The following is an 11,484-nucleotide window of genomic DNA, read 5'->3' as shown; positions in this document are numbered from 1 at the left end:
GCCGCATTCCGTGTTACGCACGCCATCAGGAGGGGGGAAACGCCCCGCCGCCGCCTACACCCATCGGGCTTTGCCCGGCGACAGGAGGGGAGGGGAGGCGATGAAGGGGAGGGGAGCGGCGGAAGCTGGAGCGGGCGAGACGAGTTTTCGATCAACTCCGATACGTATCCTACCTATTCTATCCGGGCCAAAAAAAATTTACACTGAAGTTGGTGCTAGCGAAATGAGTCGTCGAATGTTTTAGTTCCCTGTGCATATATGAACGTGGCGTATTTTTTCTCTTTTTTGGGGGGTAGTGGTAGCATTTGTTTTCAGCTCCAAAAAATAGCACATTTGTTTTCACCGCTCAGTCAATAAAAAAAGAAAGAGACACGGCAACGGCACGCACGGGCATCAATCAGCTGCCTGGAAAACTCCCCGTTCCGCCCCCAAATTCGAGACGCGCCGCCGCCGACCCCCGCTCCACTTACCTTTCATATCCTTGTCTCGGAAAAAAACTTGCCTTTCATATTCGGCAAGGACAAGGCTCCGCCCGCCGCCACCGCCTCCGCCCCGGCTATAAAGCTCCGCCCTTTGGCCGGCCCGCTCGGCCTCTCTCCGTCCGGGCCGCGCCTCTCGCCTCCTTCATTCGTCCTTGGCCCGTTCGGGCCGCGTGGTGGTCTCCGTGCCCGCTCGCGCCCTGCTCCCTCTCCTCTCCGCATGCGGGGGCGAGCCGCTCCCCGAGGACGCGGGCGGGCGCCCGGGCCTCGCCCAGCGGGGCTCGGCCAAGTGGCGGGCGACCGGCGGCGGGGGCACCGGCGTCGTGCGCCAGCTGCGCGTGCTCGTCCTCGACTCGTGCCTCTCCTCCTCTTGCGTCCGGTGAGGCGACTCGTCCTCGGTTCTTGCCTCTCCTTGTCTCGCGTCTGGCGAGGCAATTCGTCCTCGATTCCTGCCTCTCATGGTCTCGCTTCTGATCCTATGTTGCTCGTCCTCGCTCGATTCGTCCGTTTAGAGTTGAAGAATCGCGTCTGATTTGTTTCATTCAGTTTTGCTCGTCCTCGGTTCGTCTGTTTTCAAGAAGCGCGTCTGATTTGATTGGTTATGCTCATCCACGATTCGACCGTTTAGGTAGAAACCGCGTCTGGTTTGATTTGCTCGTCCTCGCCGTCGTCCTTAGTTCAGAGTCGCGTGTGATTTGATTCTTGCTCGTCCTCGCCGTTGCCCTGATGCTCTCGCGTGTTCTTGGGGCCATCTCGTCGGGGGTCTGCGACTCTGGGAGGAAGCGAGCGGTCGGTCAGTTTGGGTCACCGTCTGGTTTGCGAACTAACAAGTCCGTTTGAGAAACTTCTGTTCCTGCGTTTCGTGTTCGCGGTAGAGCTATGGTTCCTGCGTTTCTTGTTTGAGAAACTTGTGCGTGCGCTTCTGTTATCTGACGATCCTGCGTTTCGTGTTCGCGTCGGGGCGACGGTTGCAGGAACGATCGGTTCTGGTTTCGAAATTGGAGCAGTGTCAAATCGGTTCCTCTGTTCCATCACCTGCGTTGTTCGTTGGTCTCAAACTCATGCGCCCTTGTGATACTCTGGTTGCCCTCTGTCGATTCTTGTTCTACCGGCAGGCGTGTGTGCTCCCATCCTAGATGCAGAGAATCCTGTTCTTGTCTGTTACGGTTGTTCTGACGGTGTTCTTTTCAACTGGTTTCTTGTTATCATGCTTTGCTTATGTTCCCATATGGCACGATTGATTCATTGTTGTTTGTTGTTTGATTGATTGCCCTGAGATGGATTGCTGTTTGTTGTTTGACTGATTGCCTTGAGATGGATTGTTGTTTGTTGCTTGATTGATTGCTTTGAGATGGATTGTTGATTGTTGTTTGTTGCCTTGAGATGGTAGATGTTTATATGGCATGATTGATTCCTGTTTGTTCATGGTTATTACAATTGATTGATTGATGGCTGTTTGTCGATTGGTATCTAACTTTGGTATTGCCAGTTCCTGATCATATGTAACAGACCTAGCACTATTCTTTTTTCTGAACTTTTTTGTGATTATGTCTTATGTGGATATCATATTCTTTTTTTGGTATTACTGTTGTCTAGTCCTTGGAATAATGCTTTCTAAGTATTTAAGGTACACACATGTTGATCTGGACATATCACATTTGCTCTTTATTGTTTTGCTAAGGACACTGATGGGTTGAGTTGGCATATAGCGCAGGTATATTTACATTCTTTACATTTTGCGATGCTGATGCCTGTAGTCCCAAAGCATTTATTTACCTGATATTTGCATGGATGTTTTCATGATGGCTAATTTGATTCATTATCGTTGTTCTGATGGTGTGCTTCTGGTGGTTTAACTGAAGCCGTGGATCGCTCATCAACCTGGTATGTCTTTGGATGATAATCCCTCTCGAATTTAACTCGTTCCTATATTTTACACAATGTTTATCTCATGGCTGGTAATGGTAACCTTATGAATGCTTATCCCACATTTTAGCTAGTTATATAGTAACACCATACTTCCTTGGATGATGTTCTGTATATGCAAGTGTGGTGAGCTGACATATTGTGCCGGTATCTACCTACGCAGCTGAGCTCTTTCTGGATAGGACAGAGGTACAATATTTACATCCATGGCAGAAGGTTCTTAACCCTGAACTCATCAAAGGTCCTTGGACTCAAGAGGTTTGGCACTGCACTCCTTACTTCGCTCGAAAAAAAAACATTTTGCACATTTTATAGTTATATTTATGATTATGATATTTTTTTCTACAGGAAGATGACAAAATTATTGATCTTGTAAGCAAGTATGGACCAACAAAATGGTCTCATTGCAAGGACCTGCAGAAGGACCCTCCCACCTCAGCGCAGGTGATTTTTCCTCTGCCCCGTTTGATTCCGTCTAGATCTTGCCCCGAATTGTATTGCGTCTGGATGAGCGCGCCGTTGGCGTGGTCTGGTTGTTAACTGTTGTTACTGGTCATGGGGGTTAGGTTGTCGATTATTTTGCTGTGCTCTCGCAGTGCTTTTAGGTTTGCTGGATTGATTGGTGAGGATACTGCTTATGAACTGTACATGGACTACTATTATGATTGACTCATGTCAAGTGTGTGATGTATCTTCTGAGCAGGTCATTAGAAAAACCCTTGGATTTTGTTCTGTTAGGTTATAAAGTATGCCAACCTTATTACAGTTTACAGTCAGTACCACATGGGCAGAACATGCACCACCCTGTAGCACTATATGATATCTTAACTGCCATAACCAAAAGAAATTAAAACCGCCAAGGACTTCACAGTTTATGGACAGTTAGGCATGACTAGCACTATATAAGAAACATAAACAGTACCAATCTAATATGTTAGGCATGGACTAGACTATTTAAGAAACATAAACAGTACCAACCAAATCAATAGGGAGAATTTTTGAGAGTGAATTATGTTTTAGGAGGTGAGGTGGCAATGGTCACCTGTCTTCGTTAGTCTATATTAACGCATACTGGAATAAATATAATTACTGAAGCAACTTTATCTTTGGTAATGTTGTTTAAATCTGATTTGAGAAACACGAACAGTACTAGCCTGATCAATAGAGAGAATTGTCAAAAGTGGCCTCTGTTTTAGTAGGTTGCAATGATCACCTGCTTTCCTTGGTTTATCAATGCATACTGGAAGAAATATAATTACTGAAGCAACTTTAGCATTGTAAATGTTGTGTAAATCTGATTTGAGAAACAAGAACAGTACCATCCTAACCAATAGAGAGAATCATCAAGAGTGGCCTATGTTTTAGTAGGTGAGGTTGTAATGGTCACCTGTTTTCCTTGGTCTATCAATGCATACAGGAAGAAATATAACTACTGAAGCAACTTTAGCATTCATAATGTGTGTAAACCTGATGTTTTGTGTTTTGTGGAGAATAAGTGGCTTCAGTGGATGTCCTGGCCTCCTGGGTGACTTGATGTTTTTTAATACAGCAGTTGGTTCCACTAACCTCTTGAAATTAAGATCAATGAACTTTGAATTATTCTAATCATTGTACTGGGCGTGTATATGATGGATAACCCTTGATAATATAATTTCATGCCTAATTCTGAACTTGCTCACACATAACTAAAGCTGGCCGCTGTTTGATCTCGTAGCAAATATGACTTGTTTCTTACTCATACTTGACTGGCTTCATACAAATGCTTGTCTGACTGTTGTGTAATACTGTATTACTTTCCTTTTATTCGGGCAGGTCCTGTAAGTGAGGACATGTTCCACTGGCAGGCCACTATCATGGGACCCTCGGACAGCCCGTTTACTGGTGGTCTATTTTTGGTGAACATCCATTTCCCACTGGATCATCCCTTCAATCCCCCGAAGGTAATTTCCGGTGTACCGAGCTAACCTTTGTAAAAAAGAGTTTATATTGATTCTATGATATTGGAATTGCTGTTACACAAATGTCTTGGGGGTCCTCAAACAATTAGTTTGCTGCTGCTTGCTATCTTATCTATTTTTTTCTGACATTCAGACATGAACATATTTCAGGTCTCTTTCCGCATCAAGGTGTTCCACCCAAACATCAACAGCAATGGCAGCATTTGCCTTGACATTCTCAAGGAACAGTGGAGCCCGACTTTGACCATATCAAAGGTAATGATCTGCATTCCTAGCTTGGTTGTTCCATTTTTTGCTTAAAGCTTGTTGCTGATATAAGCTTGGTTCCTTCAGCAACTTAATCTCAGAAAAAATCTTCATTTATGTTTCTCTAACATTTACCCGTCTCTGTTAACAGGTCCTCCTGTCAATCTGTTCATTGCTGACGGACCCCAACCCCAATGATCCTCTGGTGCCTGAGATTGCTCACATGTACAAGACTGATTGGGCCAAGTATGAGTCCACGGCATGCTCCTGGACACAGGGTACGCCATGGGTGGATGTATAGGCAAGCAATGTCGAGAGAGGTATTCTTTTGATTGTTCTATTTTTATGGTTTGCTGAAATGCATTTCCCCCGGGTGGGATGTTTGCTAATTTCGAAACACAGTGGTTACTTCCATTTGTGTACTTCTATTTGTTCTTAGTTCTTCTCACCTATAGCTAAAGTCAAAGACGACAAACCAGGTGACTTATTGGAGTTGCAGGACTATAAATCATCAGTAAGTTTCTATGCTTTCAAATGGTCAGAGTTTGAATTTTCATCAGTTTGTCTGACTTGTTTTATACTGAATCCTTGATTCCTTGATAACTTTGATACACACACATGAATAATTACTTATGCTGTTATGATCATAAACTGATTTCTAAGTATCTTTGACTCATATGATGCTTATTACATAACAGGTCATCTGAATCTTCATTTGTAAATATGACTGCTGGTGCTGCCGATGATGTAAGCTACTTTTCTTGCTTCAAGAATAATAGAAACATCATTTGCATCACACTCACATTTTAAGTTGCTCATGTCATTTCAGACTAGCCATCGGCTTGGAACTGATGAGAGACAACCACTGTTGCTAACTTGAAACATATATTTTTTAGGTAAGAATGGCTTACCTCTCCTCCTCTCACGTCTGGTGAGGCAATTCGTCCTCGGTTCGTGCCTCTCCTCCTCTCGCGTCTGGTGAGGCATTCGTCCCTGATTCCCTCTCCTCTGACTTTATGTTGCTCGTCCCTGCTCGATTCATCGTTTAGATTAGAAAAATCGCGTCTGATTTGTCATTTTGCTCGTTCTCGATTCGTCTGTTTTGAAGCGCGTCTGATTTGACTGATTTTGCTCGTCCTCGATTCGTCCGTGTAGATAGAAAATCGCGTCTGGTTTGATTTACTCGTCCTCCTCGTCACTTTAGAGTCGCTTGTGATATGATTTTGCTTGTCCTCGCTGTCGCCCTGATGCTCTCGCGTGTTCTTGGGGCCGTTTCTTCGGGGGTCTCCGTCCCTGCGACTCTGGGAGGAAGCGGCAAGCGGTCGGTCGATCTGGTTTGCGAGCTAAAGTCTGTTTGAGAAACTTCTGTTCCTGCGTTTCGTGTTCACGGTGGAGCCATGGTTCATGTGTTTACTTGTGCGTGCGCTTCTGTTATCTGACGATCCTGCATTTCGTGTTCGCGTCGGGGAGACGGTTGAAGGAACGATCGGTTCTGGTTTTGAAATTGGAGCGCTGTCAAGTCGGTTCCTCTGTTCCATCACCTGCGTTGTTCGTCCGTTATTTTCAGATCTCAAACGCATGATCTTGATACTCTGGTTGCCCTCTGCCGACTCTTGTTCTACCAGCAGGCGTGTGTGCTCCCATTCTAGATGCAGAGAATCCTGTTCTTGTCTGTTACGGTTGTTCTGATGCTGTTCTTTTCAATTGTTTATTGTTATCATGCTTTGCTTATCTTTCCATATGGCACGATTGATTGATTGTTGTTTGCTGTTTGTTTGATTGATTTCCTTGAGATGGATTGTTGTTTGTTGTTTGATTGATTGCCTTGAGATGGATTGTTGCTTGTTGTTTGATTGATTGCCTTGAGATGGATTTTTGCTTGTTGTTTGATTGATTGCCTTGAGAAGGTACAAACCATGTAGGCTGATTGTTTGCTGTTTGTTGCCTTGAGATATTACATGTTTATATGGCACGATTGATTGCTGTTTGTTCATGGTTATTACAATTGATTGATTGTTGTTTGTTGATTGGTATCTAACTTTGTTATTGGTAGTTGCTGATCATAGGTAACAGACCTAGCGCTATTCTTTTTTCTGAATTTTTTTGTGATTATTATGCCTTCACATTGTACTACTCCCAGATCCATATCGACATGCCCACGCTGTCTGATGAGGATAAAGATGTAAGGAACTCCTCCCAAGGATCTCTCTTGCTCCTTGTATTAACTTGACGACTTGATTTACATGTTAATTATTATTTTCGTGAAACTGGAGCTCCTTGCTGTAACCCAAAAAAACTATAATTACACCAATTGGGAGCAGCTTGTGTAATTATAGTTTGTTTGGTGCAGTAATGACTTTATGAGCGTGCACCACTTTCAGGTTATGAAAAAAAAAGGGGAAAACAAGATTGACTTCCTCTCTCTTTCTTATACAAGGCATGCAGAAGATGTGCGGCAAGTAAGTAACTCATTATGTCGATATTTAGAGTGTACTACTTCACAGTGCCATCTTTCCCAACAGATTGAATTTTTTTGTATTGATATTTTGTTGAATAGTATCACATGTTTGTTTGCATTTCATACTTTGGAAAAATGTTCCTAACGTTGATAGTATTTTTCCTGCAATAGGCACATGAGTTCTTCTCAAAGTTAGGTGATCTTAGCCAAACTCTGATTTTTGCCAAAATTGAGAATCTGGAGGTAAATAACATGTATTTTTCTCTATTGAGCTACTTTGTTCGTTCTTTAGGTGTTCTTATTTCAGAAACCGTTGTTACTCGTGTTGTGGGCAGAATGACGGACAACCTAAGGCCTACTCGTCCGGAGGCAACTGATGTGGCAAACGCAGTGCTGGACGGTTAGTTTTTGCCTCTTGCAGATATCTTATACTTTGGTGATCATTACTGTACCATGAAATCACAATAATATCTTGCAGCTGCTCATTACTGTACCCAAACAAACTATAATTACACAAGCTGTAACATGAAATCACAATTGTTTTGTTCAGGTAGTGATGCCATTCTCCTTGGTGCTGAGACTCTCCGTGGGTTGTATCCAGTTGAGACTATTTCAACGCTAGGCAGAATTTGTGCTGAGGTGAACTTTCTTTTGGAGGTCTATGTTCTCTTGATACAGGCCTGTTTGGGAGGGCATTTGTTGATAGGTTCCCTTTTGTAGTTCAAATCAGGCTTTAATACTAAAATGTTACAAATAAATACTATTCTTCCGAATAGCCCCTAAATGTGTCCTCAACAAGTATATCTTTGGCACTCTAATGGAATCTAATGGAAATTCACTCCTTCCTGCCTTTTCTCTCTTCATATTTGGTGATATATTTTCATGAATTGTTTCACAGGCTGAGAAGGTCTTCAACCAGGATTTGTACTTCAAGCGAACCATGAAATACGTGGGAGAACCCATGACCCACAAGGAGTCTATTGCTTCCTCTGCAGTGCGTATTTTGTTTCTTTTCATTTTCCAACCTTTTGTTAGTGTTTACAGGGGAACAATTTCTGTCTTCCATTGCTTGAATATCAGTCTGTGACACTTGGGTTTATAAGTCTGAAATAGTTCGCTACCTATTTGCTAGGTGCGGGCTGCTATTAAAGTTAAGGCTTCGGTCATCATTGCTTCACCTCATCCGGATAGGAGAAAAAGAGTATTTCTTCTTATAGGTGCTTCACCTCATCTTGTAGTTTAATAGAAATTGATTCATATATTATGCCGTATTGAGTATCTGCAGGCCAAGTACAGGCCCACCATGCCATTCCTTGTCTAAAAATAAATCAATTGAAGTGGAGCTTCACAAGCGCATTTGAAGTATGTGAACAACCTGTTTCCTTGTAACCTTTTTAGTGTGGTGTTCAACTAGACTCACTAATTAACATGTATTACCACGTGTCTAATACATCCATATCTAGACAAATCTAAGACAAGTAATTCGGGATGGAGGGAGTACTATAGAATTTTGCCCGATAAGAAACAATATTGCTTATGTTGGACCAAGACTTGTCTCTGGTGTTTGGCAGTGTGCCACTGTTATAACTCATTTGTTGCATTATCTTCCTGCAGGCAAGACAATCACTCATAGTTAGAGGCCTCTTTCCCATGCTTGTCGATCCACGTCACCCAGTGAGTTAACCTGCCTTTCATCTGTTGGCTACATTAACCATTCTTTGGTGGTTCTTTTCAATTTTAGAATACATGACCCAGTATGTATAATATGAAAAATAGGAACTACCTATAAATATCAACTTCCTTGTTCTGAACATAAAGGGAATAGTGGCGGTTGGCGTTAGTGCATATTCCCAATATGTGAAAAGTGGATGCTTACATACACCAGGCCAGTGAATTAATTCTGCTTTTAGGGTTTTTGCTTGCATCATGTTCTACTTACAAATGGAATAAACACTAGACTGCAGTTCACTTTCGAACTGTTGGCAAGTCATCATAAACTTGGTTAATTAGTACATTATATAAACGCAATACGCGAGCTTATAAGATGGTGTGCACCAGTGAGGCTGATGTTTGGAGGTTTCATCTTGCATCCACCTTGAATTATTTGGTAGCTACAATTCCTTGATTTGGACCCAACAAGTAAGAAGCTTGGCTTGCCTGGTGATTTGTACTGACTTTGTTTCTCTGCCCTGCAGGCTGAATCTACTAGCACTAGAAATGAATCAGTGTTGAAGGTTGCTCTTGACCATGGCAAACCATCCGGTGTGATCAAGTCGCATGGCTTACCTTAGCCAGAATTTCTATAAGAATGTTGGTCATGTTACATACCTTGCTTCCTCTAGTAAGTAGAACAAGAATACATTTAACATTTCTTTTATGTCCGTATGCGTATGCTCATGATATTTGAATTACAAACCAAATTCTAAATAAATAATCACTTAATCAGCCTCTAACTAGCTTCCTATTTTCAGGAACAAAGATCTGGATCACCCTCGCCCCTCTAGAGAAATCGTTTACTCATTCAGTTCTGGAAATTCTTTATAGCTTTTTGAGTTTACTTCGGTCTTGCATGTATTAGCTTTCTGTTTGTGCCCCTGTCTATGTATGTTTCTTGTGTGCAAGCGCTCCATTCTGTGTGTGTGACTGTGTGTGGCTTGACTCTGTTTGTGTGGCTTGACTCTGTGTGTGTGGCTTGACTGTGTGTGTGTGTGACTGTGTGGCTTGACTGTGTGTGTGCTTGACTCTGTGTGTGTGTGTGACTCTGTGTGTGCTTGACTCTCTGTGTGTGTGACTGTGTGTGAATGTTGCATTTCTTGATGGTGTGGCCTGTATGCTTGAGTGATGATTGGTGTGGTTTAACACTGCCTTTGCCGGTCCCAAGCCCGGATGTGAAAATGTGGAGGGAGCTGCATTTACCTTCTGAATTTTGTGGCTGATGGCATTCTAGTTTACTTAGATGGTTAGCTTGTTAATTAGTTTTGTGCATGGAAGACTTGAAATCTAGCTGATGTAGTGTTTAGTTTCTGTGCATGATAAATGGTTTTGTTGTGCACCTTTTTAAAGATGTGGCCCGTTCTCCCCTCTATTTTCCTCTTTTGGATGTTAACTACCATTTGCTGTGTTTCTGAATTGATTATCTGTTGTAAGATATGGTTAGCATATATAGTTCAGAGATAAATGTCTTTGTGTGCAGCAGTTGTCATACATTTTATTCGTTCCAATGGTGATTTTACTACTGGTTTTTGTGTGCTGGAACTCTTGCGGAAGTTCTCTGTACCCTAGTACCAATGTATATGTATTTCAGTGTCATTTTGTACTATAACATCACTGAAGCCAGTGATATATTTGAGATGAGTGATGTGATTAGATTGTACCAGACATGCGACTAGAGGAGCTCAGTGTATGAGTATGCGCCCCACGATAGCAATTATGTAGTTACTTTAACAGGACTAGCTAGTTATTTTTGAACAATCAGGTAGTTTACAATATGCAGTTTTACTTGTATTCAAGAATGGAGCTTCTTCACTTCCTAGATGCAGCAGGTTGTCCATGTTGTGTGTTCAATTTCTTTGATTCACCTTTATTTTCATTTCAGCAGGTTGGCCATGTTGTGTGTTCCGTATGGATTAGACGCCGTTTGACTACTTTGTCTTCGATGCCGCGGCCCCTCGTTGGGTCTTTAGTACTTCTTCTGTGTGTTCAATTTTTAATCCCCATTACGTGTGATGCTTTTTGTTTTTGTGTAATTTGAACCTCTGGTTGTGCTCTTGTGAGTTGTGAGCGGTGTCTCTGCTCGTGTGGACACACATGATTTGAACCGCGATTTTGAGTTGTGATTCTGCTAGTGAGGCAAGTATGATTTCATCGGTGTTTCCATGTGATTTTGAACCATGTCCGTGTTATGATCTTGTGAAAATGTTGCGTGAATATTTATTGCCAATCGTGTGTCGTATCAATACTGCCTTTGGTTGATTGTGTGGCTTGTTGCTTAGCTGAATGATTGGTTGTAGTGTTTGCTATTTTTTTGTGTTTTGTAGTTTTGTAGTTTAACACTGCCTTTGCCGGTCCCAAGCCCGGATGAGAAAATGTGGAGGGGACTGCAGTTAGCTCGTCTATTTATAACTTTCACGGTCTCCAAATATTTTTCAATGAATAGTAGTGAATGAAGTGAGTAGAAGTCACACAATGTGGTGGCAAGCTTTGCCTTTGATAAAAAGGATAAAAAACAATAAGAAACTTAAAATTAAAAGATTATAAAAAATAAAAGTCTCAAAAACAATAAAAAATACTCAAAATTAGATTTTTTTTAAAAAAATACTAAAAAATAACAGACTCAAAATTATAGAAGATTCGAAATAATAGAAAGACTTAAAACAATAAACTGACTCAAAATTATAAAAAGACTCAAAAACAATAA

General features: G+C 42.0%; 1 protein-coding gene across 1 annotated transcript; it reads left to right on the top strand.

Annotated features, from left to right (window-relative positions):
* The first annotated feature begins 483 nt into the window (after window positions 1–483).
* Window positions 484–9,925, top strand: LOC123180560 (pyruvate kinase 1, cytosolic). Its single transcript, XM_044592626.1, has 18 exons — window positions 484–2,193; window positions 2,342–2,363; window positions 2,569–2,663; window positions 2,754–2,849; window positions 4,218–4,345; window positions 4,514–4,618; window positions 4,761–4,904; window positions 5,065–5,123; window positions 5,308–5,356; window positions 6,750–6,791; window positions 6,991–7,068; window positions 7,239–7,467; window positions 7,618–7,706; window positions 7,966–8,061; window positions 8,200–8,429; window positions 8,682–8,741; window positions 9,263–9,408; window positions 9,539–9,925. Exons 4-15 carry the CDS (start codon window positions 2,801–2,803, stop codon window positions 8,308–8,310), a joined length of 1,179 nt encoding a protein of 392 aa, XP_044448561.1. The 5' UTR covers window positions 484–2,193; window positions 2,342–2,363; window positions 2,569–2,663; window positions 2,754–2,800; the 3' UTR covers window positions 8,311–8,429; window positions 8,682–8,741; window positions 9,263–9,408; window positions 9,539–9,925.
* Window positions 9,926–11,484: the final 1,559 nt, after the last annotated feature.

This window comes from Triticum aestivum, chromosome 1D (assembly GCF_018294505.1).
Source record: "Triticum aestivum cultivar Chinese Spring chromosome 1D, IWGSC CS RefSeq v2.1, whole genome shotgun sequence".
Lineage (NCBI taxonomy): Eukaryota > Viridiplantae > Streptophyta > Magnoliopsida > Poales > Poaceae > Triticum > Triticum aestivum.
This window is presented reverse-complemented; position numbering and strand designations above follow the sequence as displayed.

What these genes read in the sequence shown, in the direction of transcription:
- LOC123180560 (XM_044592626.1), top strand. Translation starts at nt 2,801, where the DNA reads ATGGTCTCATTGCAAGGACCTGCAGAAGGACCCTCCCACCTCAGCGCA. An exon ending in AGGGTACGCCATGGGTGGAT is followed by an intron (nt 4,905 to 5,064) that starts GTATAGGCAAGC and finishes TCTCACCTATAG; the next exon opens with CTAAAGTCAAAGACGACAAA. An exon ending in GGCAAACGCAGTGCTGGACG is followed by an intron (nt 7,468 to 7,617) that starts GTTAGTTTTTGC and finishes TGTTTTGTTCAG; the next exon opens with GTAGTGATGCCATTCTCCTT.